This window comes from Myxine glutinosa, chromosome 9 (genome assembly GCF_964187855.1).
Source record: "Myxine glutinosa chromosome 9, kmMyxGlut1.1, whole genome shotgun sequence".
NCBI lineage: Eukaryota > Metazoa > Chordata > Myxini > Myxiniformes > Myxinidae > Myxine > Myxine glutinosa.
This window is the reverse complement of record NC_136269.1, coordinates 23,304,610-23,323,269: the sequence shown is the minus strand read 5'-3', so window position 1 is coordinate 23,323,269 and position 18,660 is coordinate 23,304,610. Positions and strand designations below refer to the sequence as shown.

The 18,660-nt window shown below is 41.2% G+C and overlaps 1 protein-coding gene across 1 annotated transcript in view; it reads right to left on the bottom strand.

Moving 5' to 3' along the window:
- The window catches only part of LOC137435558 (delta(14)-sterol reductase TM7SF2-like), a 66,612-nt gene that overhangs the window by 6,626 nt on the left and 41,326 nt on the right, over nucleotides 1-18,660 (bottom strand). Inside the window, exons 5-12 of the mRNA XM_068129466.2 lie at nucleotides 15,564-15,689; nucleotides 14,274-14,324; nucleotides 13,316-13,502; nucleotides 6,928-7,121; nucleotides 6,655-6,709; nucleotides 5,937-6,131; nucleotides 5,546-5,649; nucleotides 1,041-1,160 (exon numbers count right to left, since the gene is read on the bottom strand). Of these exons, the coding sequence (XP_067985567.2) occupies nucleotides 1,041-1,160; nucleotides 5,546-5,649; nucleotides 5,937-6,131; nucleotides 6,655-6,709; nucleotides 6,928-7,121; nucleotides 13,316-13,502; nucleotides 14,274-14,324; nucleotides 15,564-15,689 (1,032 nt within the window). The remainder of the gene's footprint in view (nucleotides 1-1,040; nucleotides 1,161-5,545; nucleotides 5,650-5,936; nucleotides 6,132-6,654; nucleotides 6,710-6,927; nucleotides 7,122-13,315; nucleotides 13,503-14,273; nucleotides 14,325-15,563; nucleotides 15,690-18,660) is intronic.

Below are 18,660 nucleotides of genomic sequence, written 5' to 3'. Positions count from 1 at the left end.
AGGCTTAACAGTTTATGTTTTGTATCCCACTGATAGGCCTGATCTGGATTCGGACCTGAACCAAAATCGAATCGGCTTGTTCTTGTCACCTAACCAACTCGTCCACCAAGTTTAGTCATAAGTCGTCCATAACCTTTTAAAAGATATTATGCTATATATCGTTTTTGGCCCGATCTCTCAATGGTGAAGTCAATTAAAAATTAAATAACAATCGGATCTGGATCCAGATTTTCACCAAAATCTAACCAATTCTTCCTTGTCAGACTCCCAACCTGTCAACCAAGTTTCGGCCCAATCCGTCCATAACTTTTTGAGACGTCTTGTTCATAGCCAGACAGACGGGTGAAAACATAATCTCCACCTTCGTTGGCAGAGTTGACTAGAGTGTTCCTAGAACACCTTACTCCGTTGCAGGATTGAGAACAAGGAAAAGGGAAGGGTATTGTCAACTTTTGCTTTGCGTTTCCGATTTCAATCTATATTTCCAAGCACGAGCTGTCAATTTTGGCTGAACCTTAATATTCCACCAACAAAAAGTGGCAAATTTGATTGATCGAAATAGCATAAAATGGCGTAATATTTTGTCTAAGCAGTGCTAAACTGCGGGCTTTGGGAAGTGTAAACAAGGTGATTTGTGTTATACAGTGTTCAAATATTTTAATTAAATTGAAATAAAATAAAAGATTTAAAGATTGTAGAAAAACACAAAGCAAACCATTTTTTCGGACGTTTACCGCCGTTGATGCACCGTCTTTTACAACTGTTTTTTTGACACGTTTAATTATTTATTTGTGCCTGTTGTTTGTGTCCTTTATGACGTCCCTAAGAACAGTGAGTTTCCTGTTTGGAATGATGTTTAAATGCCAGACAGGCAGACAGAGTTTTTTTTTTTTAACTTTACTCCTCTGTGCACACGTGCTCGGTTTAAGATTCTTTTTCCCATTAAAATGAGAAATAAACTCAAACCTTTATGCTGTTAAGTGCATTGTAAAGCTGTCATGAAAAGCTCCATATAGATATGTGATGATGATATAATATACCTCGTTCCAAAGAGCATCACCAATGTACAGCAGCTGGAAACAGCAGACAAGCACCATTGGGAAGGAGACAGCACCTCGCTGCTGCTCTTCTTTCAACAGGTAGGCCACATCCAAAAGTGCCTGTTTGCAACAATGCAGAAGGATGAAAACATCTAATGGATGAAAATAAATAAATAAAACATGCTGATGGATGAAAACATCTACAGGGTGAATAACAATGTATACTATCAATATACAGTGGTTAGAAAAAGTTTGTGAAGAAAAAGTTTGAACATTCACAAAAAGTTTGCGATTTTTCTGTATTTCTGCACAAATTTGACCTAAAATGTGATCACATCTTCATCCAAGTCCTAATAATAGATAAATACTACCTGATTGAACAAATGGCACACACAATATCTACTTTTTCATTTATTTATTGAACAAAATGATCCAACATTCAATTTCTTTGTCGGAAAATGCATGTGAACCTCCATCCAGGTTAATTGGCTCAATTAAGGGGGTAATTACAGTCAGGTGTTTCAATCAATGGGATGACAATCAGGAGTGAGTTTGGGTGGCCCTGCCCGATATGAAAAACAAACTTTGTTCATCAACATCAGAGTCTGGTCTATCACCACCCAAGTTTTCTGAAGTGTGTCCTGCCCCAATCAAAAGACGATTATGAGGACCCCAGAAAAAGAGTTCCCAATGCTCATTGGTCTGAAAAGGGTTACAAAACAATTTCTAAAGATGTCGGCCTTCACCAATCCACTGTCGGGCAGATATTGTACAAATGGAGAAAATTCAACACCATTGTTACTCTTTCCAGGAGCGGTTGTCAAACGGAAATCACTCCAAGAGGAAGGTATACAATAATCGAGGAGGTCACAAAGAACCCCAGGGTAACGTCTAAGGAATGATCTGCAGGCCTCTCTTGCATTGGCTAATGTCAGTGTTCATGAGTCCACAATCAGGAAAACACTGAACAAGAATGTTCATGGGAGGATAGCAAGAAGAAAACCACTGCTCTCCAAGAAGAACATTGCCGCCCGTCTAAAGTTTAGCAAACACCAGCTGGATGGTCCAGAGGCTATTGGAAGAATGTCCTGTGGACAGAAGAGTCAAAAATGGAACTTTTTTTTATTTAAATGAGAAACGTTATCTTTGGTGAAAACCAAACAAACACTTCATTCCAACATAAGAACCTCATCCAAACCGTGAAGCATGGTGGTGGGAGTATCATGGTTTGGGGCTGCTTTGCTGCCTCAGGATCCAGACGGCTTGCCATCATTGACGGAACCATGAATTCTGGATTGTACCAGCAAATTCTACAGGAGAATGTCAGGACATCCGTCCATGAGCTGAAGCTTAACATAAAGCGGGTCGTGCAGCAAGACAATGATCATAAACACACAAGTAGAAAAAAGAAATGGCTGAAGCAGAAGAGATTTTGTGTTTTGGAATGGCCAAGTCAAATTCCAGACCTTAATCCAATTGAAATGTTGTGATAGAACTTGAAGCGAGCAGTTCATGCAAGAAAGCCCACAAATATCTGAGTTGAAGCAGAAGTAAGGAGGAATGGGCCAACATTCCTCCAAGCCGATGTGCAGGACTGATCAAGAGTTACAGGAAATGTTTGGTTGTTGTTGTTGTATAGCCCTGGGCAGTTCTCTTGGACAAGCCCGTAGCATGGAAACAGCCGATCAGTCTTGCTGGAGCCAAAGGGGGTGTCACGAGTTACTGAATGTAAAGGTTCACATACTTTGTCTAACAAATAAATTGAATGTTGAATCATTTTGCTCAATAAATAAATGAAAAAGTAGATATTTTTGTGTGCTATTTGTTCAATCCGGTTCTCTTTATCTATTACTAGCAGGAGTACCCGGCAACGCCCAGTGATGTCCTAATCCTGTTGGCATTTTGAAGAAATCAATTTGTTTTTTATTTTATTTTTTTTTATTATTTATATATTTATTATTATTTATAATATATTTATAATTTTTTTTTTTTTGTGGGTGCCTAAAAGACTTCCCTACACCCACTAAGGAAAATTTACATTTAATATAACACACACACACTAATCAGGGATAATTTAATATTACCGTTCACATACCTACGAAGGCTCAGGCACCAGAGGGATTTTTTTTAATCCCCCAAAAATCGAACTTTTTCTTTCAAAAATGTCAATTTTTTTTTTTTTTTTTTGCCTAAAACACTCACAAACAAAACACAAGGCACTCACTGATGAACCTCTGAAAGTTTGATGAAGATCCGTTCAGCCATCTCTGAGAAAAATGGTGACAGACAGAGAACCAAATGGCTGTCCTATAGTATAGATTAGGATTTAGATGAAGATCTGCTCACATTTTGGGTCACATTTATGGATAAAGAGAGAAAATTCTAAAGGGTTCACAAACTTTTTCTCACCACTGTATGGTCCATTTGTTATACAGTACTAAGTATCAATTTTGGCTTACAGGGGGGTAATTATATATTGTTTTATCTTCAGTGTGCTTACTCACCAAGTACCCAAGGCACTTCATATGTACTAAAAATTAAATTGTCATCCCAAAGTTTGGTCTTCATACAAGTAGTCTTTCTCAAAAAAATAGACCACCGACATTGCTCAAATGTCGTGGCAAATTCTACTCGGGCGAAGCAGATGGCTCGCCATCGCAAATCTTCACGCTTCCCACCTAAAGCAAAGTTGAAAAACGGCAAAAGATTCCACCAGGTATGACCCAATATCAAATTTTGTTTAAAAAATAAATAAATCTCTTTTTCACCCCTGTGACCTGAAGTCACAGGCGAAGAAGATTCTCCCCTTGGGAGAATGAACCAGGGGTCAAATCCCAAAAATCGTTACACATTTCACGTGGCCCCAAATGTTGATTGCATAATCAAAGTTTCATTTTAAAATGCGCCTGTAAATACATTTTTGGGTATTTGACCTTTACATCCAACCCTAGAGGGCAGGGCCAAAAATGATACTGCTCTCGCACCTTCTTGCCATGCGGTGATCAAAACTATCAAGTTTGGTGAATTTCTGCACAAATGTTTAGATGGAGATAGATTGACGGACAGAGGGAGCCTTTATTTTCAAAAAGCGTGGGGACACTCATGGTTTGCAAGCTCAGAATAGAGGAAGAAGAAGAAGAACGACCTTTTGAGGCCATTTTTCCTCGCAGAGCAGGGGTTGGCCTTTTTCGGGCACCGTGTTCCCCTTTTTGAAGCAATGTTATTATGGTCGGATGCCCTTCCTGCCGCCAACACTGTTGGTCGCCTCTCGTGACACAGGAAATTACCAGTGAACTGGTACTCAATTTGCCGACCTCGGAAGGATGACAGGCTGAGTCAACCCCCCTGGCGTTAATTCAGCGATCGCCGGGATTCGAACCCAGGATCCTAGGATCCCAAGCCAACGCCAGGCTTAGCTCAGAATAGAGGCTGTTGGGTAAATTTCCCAAGACATTAACCGTGTGTTCTACATTCGTCCACGTACAATTTTAAAACGTCTGCAAGGCTACGCATAAAATCATGCCATGGTTCAATGCAACTACATGAAGACATTTTGCTAGTTTAAGTCGAATTATAATAAATGCATTTAATACCGGAATATTTTTGTAGTGAGAAGAACATTGCGTTTTTGTTCTTATTTTGGAAGTCTAAAGTTGGCTTTTTAATAATCGCAGCCCCGTTTGGTGACGGGACTGGCAGAAAGCACTTTTTGATGCTTTCATGATTATACAGCTGAACAATGACCATAAAAGGCAAAATAATTGCGATATAACAATCGGATTCCAAAACTGTAAACCTATCCAGGTATTGAACATTTATTTCTTTTTCCAATAAAGTGCAATGACAAAAGGTGCAAGTTTTCTTAAATCCACTGTTCATTTCATCACAATTTCAAAATATTTTCCATCAAAGATTAAAATGCAGCATATTTTAAACAAGCGTTACGCCTAGGTCCCCCGTCGTTGAAGTGATGCGAGTTGACAAAGTGGAAGACGCATGGTGGCCATCTTGGATTTTGACGTGGCGACCCAATTTTCAATAGCGTTCTCCCTTATGCGTAGATACACCCACACACCAGATTAGAAGTTAGTAGTTCGTTTATTTTTCAAGATATTTCGCTCACAAGGTTCAGACATACATGGCGTCAGACATACATGGTGGCGGCCATCTTGGATTTTGACGTGGGTTGCACCCACACACCAAATTAGAATTCGGTCCCTCGCTTACGCACGCACCCACGTTCGCACACACGGACGGAGGGGAAAACCATAGTCCCCCTTTCGCTCCGCGGTGCGGCGGGGGACAATAACTGCAGTACGTATTTCTAAAAAAATGATAAAGACAGGAACCTTTCGTGTTCAAACCAATTAATCCATGCTGTCGTTGCAGTATCAGCATGCAGGTAGTCGGATTCACAAGTTTATGAATAAAATTAAAAGTTGTTATTAACATTGTACAAATAAAATACTTGAATGTAATGTGCAAATTGCACGGTGGAAACGTACCCAGCCAATGAGACCAGGTCGTAGCTCGCAGAAGTACTTGAGGTCGAAGGAACCAAAGCGGGGATTCAACTCGTGGCCCAGAAACCAGTCATAAATAGGGTTACCTGGGAAAAAGCAATCGTTGCAGGAAAGAATAATCTTGATGAACAGACAGATACGCATGTTGTCTTATTGCTGGTATGTATCGCCCCCTTTCCCTACAAATAAATACTTTTAGCTGGTACCGGTATAGCAAAGTTAAAGATTTAAAACCCCATCATGTCATTCACCATTTGTGCGTTTTTCATTGGATGCCATTCCCACACTCATTCCAACTACCCACAGCTCATGGTGGCAAAATTGGGTGGGCTTATAATATCCAGGATTGGATGTTTCAATCCGAGATAGTTACCGGTGTTTGCAGCAGGGGCAAGCTCGGAGGATGGAACATGCAGGGCGTGATAATAGAGAAACAACGACAGCATGAAGGAGACGAGAGTAGCAGAAACTGCAAAGTGCAGAATGTGATCACAGAGCAGAGCCACATCGGCACCACAGTATCTCGCCAAGCCAACTGCAATCGCTGTGAGCACCAATGCATGGAAGCCTACGATAAACGCACAATTTTTCCGAAGCATGAGTGAGAGTGGTTGTCAGTTGATAATAAATAATAATAGTTCCCTTACAAGGAACTTTGATGCAGGAGGAGGGTATTGAGTCCATCAACCCCCATTAAAGGTAAAAACAAAACAAAAAACAACATTTATTTGTGTGCAAATAAAGAATTTTGATCATCAGTGTAACTCCACCCCATAACAGCCCCATGTGATATCGCATCAGTGGAAGGGGGGGGGGGGGGGGTTATGGGGTTCGGGTATAAAGGGGTCAGGGAAGGGGTTAAGACGAAGCAGAAATCCAACATTTAGGAGGAATCTGACATGTATGAAACATTCATATCGTTTTTAATAAGACTTCACCTCCTCAAATTATCAACACAATAAGTTATCCGTAGTTACGGACAAACAAGCAAAGTGGACATTGCTTTTTCCCATGGTGGTTATGTATGTTTTCACTCAAAAATAAATAAATGGACAGACAATTAATTGTTTCAAAAACAATCTTCAACTCACCGTTAACGCGATACTTGAGCTTCTCACCATTCCGGAGAGGCAATCCTTCCACCACCTGAAATAACATGGGTGACAATAATACCTGTGCAGTCATAAATTGGTGGTAAAAGGCGGAAACTTCGATATCCCAATGGATTAAATAAATAAATGGACAAAACTGGTGATCGACTCAAGCATGTCGGACATAGATGGTGTTTACAGGTTTTTGCATAGTTATATGTGGTGCATATGGGTTAGTATGCGATTTCTGTGGAAAATGTAATGGGGAGTGACCTTGCCAAGAGGTAGGGCGTATAGTGCTATCTGGAAAACGACCCAGCCAATGTAGATCAGAAAAATCCTTGTGTTCCAGAGCTGTGCCATGCTGGGCAGATCCACTGGTTCTAGTATGCTGCAACTGTTGCTTTGAATAAGAATGAGCAAGGTGAGCATGGTGAAGGGCAGGGCCACCGGCAGAATTGTAGCACCTGCACGAAAAAGAAAACAATGTTTCGATCCTCAAAAATGGAAATGACACTACTTGTTGAGGTAGCATTGCGACGATTGCAATAGAAAAGCTCGATTTGTATGACCTGACCAATATGACAGGACTTATTATTAGTAGGTTTAAAATTACAAATTGTATGTTATTGTAATGTTAGATTAATTCGTCTGCATAATCATGCATGGAAAGATTGCAACCATCACTTCCGTTTGCCTGTTTGTCTCCCGACGCAGTTGCATGTTGTTCTCGGGCAAATTGTGTGGGGAGATCTCAAAATGGCTCAAAGGCCGAGTCTGTTCTCAATGCCTTCCACGAAGAGATGTTAGGCGTGCCGCCCATCGCTTAGCTGACTGGTTTAATCAAAAGTCAAACATATTGCATGTCTATCTGCGAGTGTCAAATGAAGATGTGAAATATTGTACAACACGTGAAAAAGGATGTTTTATAACATGTAATTGTTGTTGTCGTGGCTGTGGTTGTTGTTCCATGGAAGTATTTCTATATTTCCCTGGAAAGATTACCATTGGAACAGCTACATTAAAGCTCCAGGTATTGCTTCTTCTTCTTCCTCAATCACACAAGCAAGGGCTTTCAAAACAGGCAAGCAAATGTGATTAAAGGAACTAACATTTGGTCGATGTAAATGGGTTATTACATTTCCAATGTTACCATTTGTATTATTGTCAAACATAGCAGAAAACAGCAGCAGCAGAAACATTTTCAAATAAAGCATTGATGGAGAAACTGGGCTCCTTTTAGATATCCAGTGCCTTCAGAAAGTATTCACACCCCTTGACTTTTTTTCACATTTTGTTGTGTTGCAGCCTGAATTAAAAATGGATTAAATTGAGATTTTAAAAATCACTACACATAATACCCGATAATATCAAAGTGGAAAACTTTTTAAAGAATCTTTTACAAAATCATTTGTAAAATGAAATGCAGAAATATCTAATTTACATAAGTATTCAACCCCCTGAGTCAATCCCTCGTAGAAGCACCTTTGGCAGCTATTATAGTTTTGAGTCTTCTTGGATACGTCTGTATCAGCTTTGCACATCTGGATTTGGGGAGTTTCTCCCATTCTTCCTTGCAGATTTGCTCATGCTCTGTCATGTTGGATGGGGAGCGACAGTGAACAGCAATCTTCACGTCTTTCCACAGATTCTAAATGGAATTCAAGTTTGGGCTTCGGCAGGGCCACTCAAGGACTTTCACGTTCTTGTTCTGAAGCCATTCCAGTGTTGCTTTGGCTGTATGCTTGGGGTCATTGTCCCGTTACAACGTAAATCTTCGCCACAGTTTGTCTTTTGCACTCTGAAGCAGGTTCTCCTCAAGGTTTTACCTGTATTTGGCTCCATTCATTGTTCCCTCTATCCTTACAATTCTCCCAGTCCCTGCGGCTGAATAGCATCCCCATAGCATGATGCTGCCACCACAATGTTTCATGTTGGGGATGGTGTTAGATGGGTGCTAAGCAATGCTCGGTTTCTGCCAGACCTTTACATTCAGGCCAAAGAGTTCAATTTTCGTCTCATCAGATCACAGAATATTTTGCCTCATGCTCGGAGTCTTTCACGTCCCTTTTTGCAAACTCCACATGTGCTGTCATGTGCCTTTTTCTCAGGAGTGGCATGAAGCCTAGATTTGTGAAGTACAGCAGAGACTGTTGTCCTTCCAGCAGGTTCTCCCATCTCAGCCAAGGAATTCTGTAGTTCTGTCAGAGCGGTCATTGGGTTCTTGGTCATCTCCCTGACCAAGGTCCTTCTTGCCCTGTTGCTCAGTTTGGTCGGAAGGCCAGATCTAGGAAGAGTTTGAGTAGTTCCATATTCTTTCCATTTCCTAATGATGGAACTCACTGTGCGCCTAGGAACTTTCAACACTAGAAATTGTTTTGTACCCATTCCCAAATCTATGCCTCACAATTCTATCTCAGAGTTATACGGACAGTTCCTTGGACTTCAAGGTAGATTTTCTACTCTGACATGCACTGTCAACTGTGGAACCTTATATAGAAAGGTGTGTTTCTTCCTAAATAATGTCCAATCAATTGAATTTGGCCACAGGTGGACTCCAATCAAGTAGAGACATCTCAAGGATGATCAAAGTAAATTTGGAGTGTCATAGCAAAGGGGTTGAATACTTATTAACTTAAGACATGTGAGCTTTTCATTTTTAATTATTTTGTAAAAAATTCTAAAAAAAAACATAATTCCACTTTGACCTAATGGGATATTATTTGTAAATTGAGTGGCACAAAATCTCAATTCAATCCATTTTATCAATTGAGGCTGTAATACAACAAAATGTGAAAAAGTCAAGGGGTGTGATTACTTTCTGAAGGTGCTGTATATGCAATCATTAGTGTTTAGCGACATTTTGGTGTGGATCTGGTTTTGCATGTTCCTTAGAAGCTTCGCCAACAGCTAGGATCTTGCACCGGGTCTGTCTAGTCTTCGCTTCTTGTTTCATCTCTGTGCTGTCAATTGTGTTTTGTATCGACTGCAATGTACGAGTATTATTCGTCTCTACCTGACTGCCATGTCAAAGTTGTGATTGTCTGGGTAGGCCTAAGGCCTCAGCTATGCAGTGGCTAGGCCTCAAACCTCTGGTCTATCACGCAATCGCTCCCGTATCCTCGGTGTCCTCGCATGCTTTTCTTCTGTTACATTTCTCCCTCTTCTAAATCTTCATCACCCCCATTAACCCTTTCTAACCCAACCCCCTTACTTGTTGCATTCAATGTTTCCTCCCCTTCTCTCTCTCTCTCTGTCTCCTTTCATGTTCATTTTTCCCATGGTGGTTGTACCCAATTGCTGCCCAGCTACCCCACTGTCAACTTAACCTTGCTCGTCCATGAGCCTCATTCTTGTGCAGAGAAAACGAAATGGTGTGTGAACACGCATTAGCCCAGGAGTGGATGGAAAATTGAGGCTAGAATTCAATAGTAAATATATACAGGGTGTCCTTGCTCAACATCGTCCCAGTTAACGTTGTTTCAATATAACGTCTATAATAGTTCGATACCAAGGCTTCAAAGAACGTCGTGATTATTTACCCATAACTCGCTATTATGTCATCGGTCAGAGCAGATTACTTACCTCCGTGCATTACTCTCTCTCCCGCCTAGTGTTGCACTACTTGCGGTATCGGTTGTTCTTGCATCTCCATTACGAGTGGACCTCCCACCCTCCACCAGTATATTGTTTTATTTTTTACTAATGGGTGATTTTTTTTGTTGTTGTTTATTTTACATTTATTTACAGTACTGTATTACAATGTACAATACTGAATATATAAACAATGAAAAGTGTGTCAATTTATTTAAATGTGATGCATTTAATGCTGGCGGCAGGAACCCAACATACATATTTATTTTATTATAGATGAGATAAATTTATCCATTTAAAGTCAATTCACTTAACGTCATTGTTTGCAAGAACATAACCACGATGTTAACCGAGGACCAAGTGTATGTACAAACAAAATAATTTAATTTGAAACTAATTAAATAATGCAACTATCCTATCACAGAACATAGTTATACGAGTTGTTTGAGAAGAACAGTACTTAAGTGCCCGTCACAGACGGGCCCTTCAGCTGGTTCTCAGCAGTGCAGACAAGGTGAAAGCTTCTGCTCAGTTCAGCACTTCGTTAACCAAAACAAAATTTTTGTTGACTTAGTTAACACAGATGGCATCCCCAGCCTCTGTGGCTTAATGGTTAGAGCGTACGCTCCAAGTCTGGGAGGTTGGTGGTGGTTCATACTACGGCCGAGTCATACTAAAGACTTTAAAATGTTATGTGATGCTTCCTTTCTTGACACTCAGTAAAGGATAGAGCATGGACAAACAACCATAGGTTGGTAATAATAAATGGAGCAGGCTTTGATGGGCCAAATGGCCTCCTCCTGCGTCAAAGTTCCTTGTAAGGGAAACTATTGTTATCTATCTATAATTCCAGTAATCTCTGTGTGTGTGTGTGTATGTGTGTATGTCTGTGTGTTTGTCTGTGACCGCTGTTTCTCGACAACCACGGGTCCGATATACTTTAAACTTGCCAGGTATATTGCTGGGGACCCGAGGATGTGCCTTTTCAAGGTTTCATATTAATCGGACAAGTAGTTACCGAGCTATGTCCAAAAAACGATTCAACCAATCAGAGAGCAGCGAGCTATCACGTGTGCCGAACGTGGCGAACAGACTCTGCCTCGGACGGCACATTTGAGAGCGTATTCATTTATTTCACGTTGGCAAACTATGTTGCCGCTATGTTGGCGTTAAACTATGTTTTAAAACTAATTAAAACTAATTTGCGATTCTTTCGCTTTCCTGCGCGTTTGTGCACGCTATGGCGATTTCTTTACCAAACTCCGCAAGCCGTTCGCTTTGGACCAAACCATTTCATGTAAATAGAGGGGGGGGATTGTCACCGTACTCGCAAGCCGTTCGCTTTGGACCAAACCATTTCATGTAAATAGAGGGGGGGGATATAATTTTAGATATAGATATAGTACGGGCATGCCCTAGTCTATCTATAATTCCAGTAATCTCTGTATGTCTGTATGTCTGTGACCGCTGTTTCTCGACAACCACGGGTCCGATATACTTTAAACTTGCCAGGTATATTGCTGGGGACCCGAGGATGTGCCTTTTCAAGGTTTCATATTAATCGGACAAGTAGTTACCGAGCTATGTCCAAAAAACGATTCAACCAATCAGAGAGCAGCGAGCTATCACGTGTGCCGAACGTGGCGAACAGACTCTGCCTCGGACGGCACATTTGAGAGCGTATTCATTTATTTCACGTTGGCAAACTATGTTGGCGTTAAACTATGTTTTAAAACTAATTAAAACTAATTTGCGATTCTTTCGCTTTCCTGCGCGTTTGTGCACGCTATGGCAATTTCTTTACCAAACTCCGCAAGCCGTTCGCTTTGGACCAAACCATTTCATGTAAATAGAGGGGGGGGATTGTCACCGTACTCGCAAGCCGTTCGCTTTGGACCAAACCATTTCATGTAAATAGAGGGGGGGGATTGTCACCGTACTCGCAAGCCGTTCGCTTTGGACCAAACCATTTCATGTAAATAGAGGGGGGGGGTTGTCACCGTACTCGCAAGCCGTTCGCTTTGGCTTTGCGAATGGACCAAACCATTTCATGTAAATAGAGGGGGGGGATATAATTTTAGATATATATATAGTACGGGCATGCCCTAGTTTATATAAAGTCAACTGTTCAAGGACCAGTTTGTCAGAGAAGATGGACAGCCGATTAAGCTTGGTTCGATAGGTTTAAGCACCGCAGTAACTTGCACAGCGTCCGTATCAGTGGCGATGCTGCGAGCGCTGATGAGCAGGCAGCCCTTGACTTCCCCGAGGTGTTGTTACCCTCACCAGAGGAGAGGGTATTGCAAATGGGTACATTTGTACAGGTACAGAATGTGCTAACGTTGGCCACAAATGACACCTATTGGTAGACAGTCGTAGACCTAAAAGATCCAGAAGACATAAAAGACCCCGAAGAACCAAAATACTCCGAAGACTCAAAATACCAGAGGACCCAAAAAGACACCAAAGACACAAAATACCAGAAGACCCAAAAAGATACAGAAGACCCAAAAGACCACGAAGACCCTTTAAGACCCAGATGAACCAAAAGACACAGAAGACCAAAAATACCCCAAAGACCCAGAGGAACCAAAATATGCAAAAGACCCAGAGGACTCAAAAGACACAAAGACCCCGAAGACCATTAAAGACCACGAAGATCCTTAAGACTCCAAAGACCTGTAAGATGCTTTAGACCCATTAGACAAACTTGGACACTTGACCATCTAGAGCTTTAGACCACTTGGACCTTTTTAGATTACAAATAAATAATATCACCAATATTACAAATAAATTTGTACAAGAAGATGTTTGTATTATGATTGGTGTAAATCATGACAACATTGCAACTCAAGTTTGGTCAGGTCATTATCCTCAGATAAAAACAAGCCCATGCGTCTGTAGCGACATGTGGTGAGGCCAGCGTAGCGAACCGAGCCACGCTAGTCCATACAAGGGCTTTTGAAGTATGTTATTTAGTCTGGACGTTTCAGTAGGTACATTGATTTATTGCACCTGGGTAATCAGGAAAAATAGATTCCGTCGTCCTCTCCTTCTATGCGCTCACCCAGGAGACCACCGAACTCTCGCTCCTGAGTACGTGGTGTAGTTTTGCTGCTGCTGTGCACGTCCAAAGCACCAGGATTTCCGGTACGCCGGTTGCTGTATGTGCGGCCAGTCACGTTGGTTAATGGCCTATCCTTCAAGTGGTATATATTAACCTTTGTCTTCTTTTTGCCTTCGTACGTTGGTTCCTGTTACAAATTTGAGAGGAAGACAGTAGAACAAGATGGTTATTCAAAATGATTCCTTGCAATCAAGGAAAAAAGAACAAGAAGAAAAAGACATAAAATGTCATAGCCCCTGTGGTTTTAGTAATTTTGCTGTACGAAGTTAAAGGCCATAAGTCGGCCATCTTTGGTCGGATTACAAAACAAAATCTTCTGCATATGTATACTCTCATATATTGTCTTTGTACCAAGTTTGAACAAAATCGGACCATGCATGTTCAAGGAAATGGTTAAGAACACGTTTAAGTAACAAAATGGCCGCCAGTCGACCATCTTGGATCTGATCTCAAAGGAAAAAGCCGTGCATATGTAAGCAATCATTCATTAACTGTGTGCCAAGTTTGAACAACATCGGTAAATGCATGTCTGAGAAATGGTTGAGGACGTGTTCAAGGGTTCTAATTAAAAGGGTTGTAAAGCAGGAAACAAAGACTAACTAAATAGCACACGACGAAAGGTGGGATGGAAACGTTTTTTCAGGAAACATTAAAATGACATGTCAGAAAACATCTGATCCCAGAAGGTAAATTAGAACAGGATGGTGGGGATGTCATGCAAGGACATAAATGAAGCAGACACACTCATGGCTGATTTATATATCCAGAGGGTTCTATTCTTTTCTCAAGGCATATCATATATCTGCCTTTAGAAAAGAGTAGAATTTTGTGAGGTGGTGGCCTTGTCAAATTACAATTCCCTGCACTAACATGTATCACCCTGCGAAAGAGTACTGACCTGTTCAGGGTTGATGTCAAACAACGGAACTGCTTCGGCAGAACCACCGCTCTAGAAGTGGAGTATGGTCATGGTTAGATGGATGCTTATAGGCCTTAATGACCGACACCCCTCAAAGGGGAAGCAAATGTACACTACTGAAATGAATGAACCCAAGAAGTTTACAATTCACAAGCACAGCACGACAAGTGTACACTCACTGTACACCACTTTTACATTCTTACATTTCAATTCATGAACATGGAGACAGTGAGAAACCACATGCTGAATCCAAGATCTCCGACCCACGTATCCCATTGTTTCATGGTCAGGATCATACCCAGATATATAAGCATACTCATCTCGAGACATCACACAAATTTCATATGCTCTCAAAATTAAAAAGCAACTAGAACGACGTTCTTCGACGTCACAACGTCGACCGATATGCCTCCGCCCACATTATTACATCATTATAATACTTGTACCAAGTTTGATTTAAATCCATTCAGCTGTTCTCAAGTTATCACATTTATACCTGACATGACCTCTGACTTTTGACCTCTTTACCTCTTGACCCAAAATTTAATCAGTTCATGTTTACGTCATCAAACATACCTCTTAGTCAAACTTGGTGCAGGTATGTATAATGAGGTAAGGATGAACTGATTAGATTTTTGGGTCAAGAGGTCAAAGGTCAACGTCTGTAATAGGTCTATAACTTGAGAACGGCTAAAGGGATCCAATTCAAACTTGGTACAGATATGTAGAATGATGTAAAGATTAACTGGTTAGATTTTGGGGTCCCGAGGTCAAAGGTCAGACAGAGGTCATGTCAGGTAAAAATGTGATAACTTGTGAACAGCTGAAGGGATTTCAATTGAAACTTGGTTTAAATTTTTAAAATTAAAAAATTGAAACGTTTTTCCAAGTTTCAATTTAAATCCCTTCAGCTGTTCACAAGTCATCACATTTTTACCTGACATGACCTCTGTCTGATCTTTGACCTCGGGACCACAAAATCTAACCAGTTAATCTTTACATCATAATACATATCTGTACCAAGTTTGAATTTGATCCCTTTAGCCGTTCTCAAGTTATAGACCTATTACAGACTTTGACCCTTGACCTAAAAATCTAATCAGTTCATCCTTACCTCATATACATACCTGCACCAAGTTTGACTAAGATCACTTCAGCCGTTCTCAAGTTATAGCGGTAACGAAAACCAATCACTGACGGACAGACGGACAGGCAACCTGAAAACATAATGCCTCGGACGACTTCGTCAACAGAGGCATAAAAACTCACAGAACGGGCACTTGTCCTGATGAAAGGCTTCTCTTTGTGAGATGTTGTGTCATCAATGTCTTCCTCTTGTGTTGCTGGTTTTGGATGCAAGGAATCGATTTCTTGAGCAGAAGGATCAGGAACATCCTGGTGTTTGGAAATTGATAAACATAACATTTATAGCGCATACTTTCACTTTTCATGCACATTTCACCATGTGTAGCCCAGCCAATCATACACTACAGTATTACAATACAGATTGTCAAAGCGGATGCTTCGCCACTTGGTACCTTTGTGGATAACCAATGGGTGTGATGAAATTATTTCTGGAATTAAAATCCGATTGTAAAGTCTCACCAGTAAAGCTTGATGTTTTGCTAAATGTGTGCAAAGTATAATGGTTCCCCACAGGTTAATGCACAGTAGACTCTTGTGAAGACAGATGTATCTGTTTTGCAGACTCTTTTTAATATTAATCGTAAGCGAGATTGTGTGATGTTTTTGTTTTAAATTAATAATCCTACAGGCTCGTGGAGGAGTTTGGATATCGGAGGGGTTCGGTACCATTTACAGGACAAAGACCTATACTCATTAGATATGTATTTCTTTGTCTTTAGTTCCAAACAAACTAAACTTATTGAACACACAGGAGCATTTTCATGGCATTTTCAAAGTTTAAAAAACGACTTAGAGAGCTAATAATAATAATTTAATAATAATAGTAATTACCCCATGTTGTCTTGAGAAACAAAAACATGGGTGGGGTACACGAGTGGCAAATTGTGTCGGTCATGATGACATAAAATGACAATATTTTGTCCCAAGTACTGCTAAATGGAAGGGCTTTGAAAGTGCCAAAAAGGCAATTTGTGTTCCAAGTATATAATTCAATTTAAATAAAATAAAGATTTTAGAGGTCATAGAAGTTTCCTGTTTGGAATGATTTTCAATTTTGTTTTACTGCCAGGCAGACAGAGTAAAAACAAGACAGAAAGTCTAACAACGGTGTAGCCGGGCTTGTAAAATATTATAAACCACAAACACATATGATAAGCTTTTTAAACAGTCGCTAATGCTGTTTATAACATTAAACAAAGAAATATGGAGGAATCCCGACATCCATGAGGTAAGTTTTACTTACAGAACTGAGGGAAGATCTACTGTAATCTATATACCCCACAAGGGTTGGGTTAATAACATGCTATCAAAAAACCGAGACGAATTCCTTACTTCCACGGTTGTTAGTACCGTACACTGCTTATCATTGATTCATGAACCATACACTGCTTCAATCCAACAACTTTGTATTCACGACATTGGGATTAAAGTGTTATGGTTATATATACTATAGTATTATTATTATTATGATTATGAAAACGATACAACTGAAACGATACACTACTGTATTAAGAAACCTGGGCTTAATTTGTCCGAAACGGCCCGAAGGTGAGGCATGAAGCCCAAGGCCTATATGTACCGTTTTGTTGGAAGAGCCGTAACGCCGATGATTTTGACATTTCATGGTCATTTTAACAATCACTTTGTTTGTGTTTCACACTGAATAAAAAATGTAAAGGAAGAGAATGACGATTGTAATATATGACAGGTTCGACGATAGTCTGGGGGTAGAGCAAAATCTAGAGCTAGGTAGATCTGTATAGGTAGGTATTCGACTGTCGCGATAGGGAATCTACCTGTAATAAGTTCTTCATGTTTAGGCGTTTGTCGGGGTAAGATGTATAATTGTGGATCTACCAGGAGATTTGTGTGATAGTTAGATAGGAATTAAAAGATAACGCCCCTGTGAGTCTCACCTGGTCATCAAACCCTTGTCCATTATGGCACTGCAAACCACATAAACACTTAGTTAGGTCCCTAGCGCAACATTAAATAATTCCTCCCCTTTGACATGACTTTGGAAGAGAATAGACGGGAAATTGGTCTGGAACACCGCCACAATCGGCCGCCACCATTTACACCTCCGCAAGGCCTACCAACCTCGGATAGCACGTGCTACGAAGAAGAAGCAGGAGTAGAGAGAGCGGCAGTGACGCTGTGGGCGTGCCCCTGGGCGAGCCGGGGGAGGCTCTGATAGGCTGAGGGGTGCACCAATGTGACGTCATCGGCCGGAGATATTAGCGAGGGCAGGACGTCATTTTCAGAGTCCCGGTGTGACTTGAGTGCAGAGAGAGAGCCGGAGTTGCGTTGGCAGTGCGCAGTTTGGCAGTGAGCAATTGAGAAGCGAGTTGGAAGGACGAGACGTGCAGTCACACCTGCGTTCTCCCCGTTCCTGTCTTTTCGTGCTTCCTGTGGGGATCGATCTTGGGTGAAGCCGCTGGCCTGCGTTGGGTGCCTTGGAGCTTGGTGCACCGACCTCGTGGACGGCGAGAGGATCGGAGCTTGGAGCGAGGGACCTCGTGGTGTGCGATCGGGCCGAAAGGAGCGGTGTTGGACGGCAGCTACAAAGACAACGAAAGACCAGATAAGCCCGCATCCGCGTACATTTTGAACGACGTGACGTGTTCTTTTCGTAATTCATCTCCCTCGTTTTGTGTTTGATATCAGTCGTGTGGGGGCGTCCCGATTTAGGATATTAGATTTACCGGCGCGTGCTTTTTCCTGTCTTGCTTTTATTTAATAAATCCTTATATTATTTTCTGTATATATCTGAACGCAGTTTCCTGGGTGTTTGATTTTAATAGGTAAGGCTGCAGAGCTTTCGCTGTGTCCCGCCATTCCGCGCGTTTAAGCGCTTTGATTTGGAATCCGCTATTGAGGTTTCGCCTCGGGAGAGTAAAGCCTCATAATCGGCATCCGCAACTTTGATGTTAATCGGAGTTGCGCGACATTTGGTGTCAGGAGTGGGATTCGAACCCGTCGGACAATTTTTTTTGTCCGCGGCGAGACATCGACACGGTCGGGCGTACATTGCGCTCGACGTTCGAACGCAAAATTTTTATAGGCGAGGCGGAGAAATTTAATAATCAATTGGTCATACGGAGCGCGATATCGCGTCTTCGTCAAATTTAAATTGTGTTTCTGGAATTAAAATAAACGCGCGCGGGAAACAATCTTCCGGAAGGCGGATGTCGGAGATTGATGAGATGGAAGTACGCAG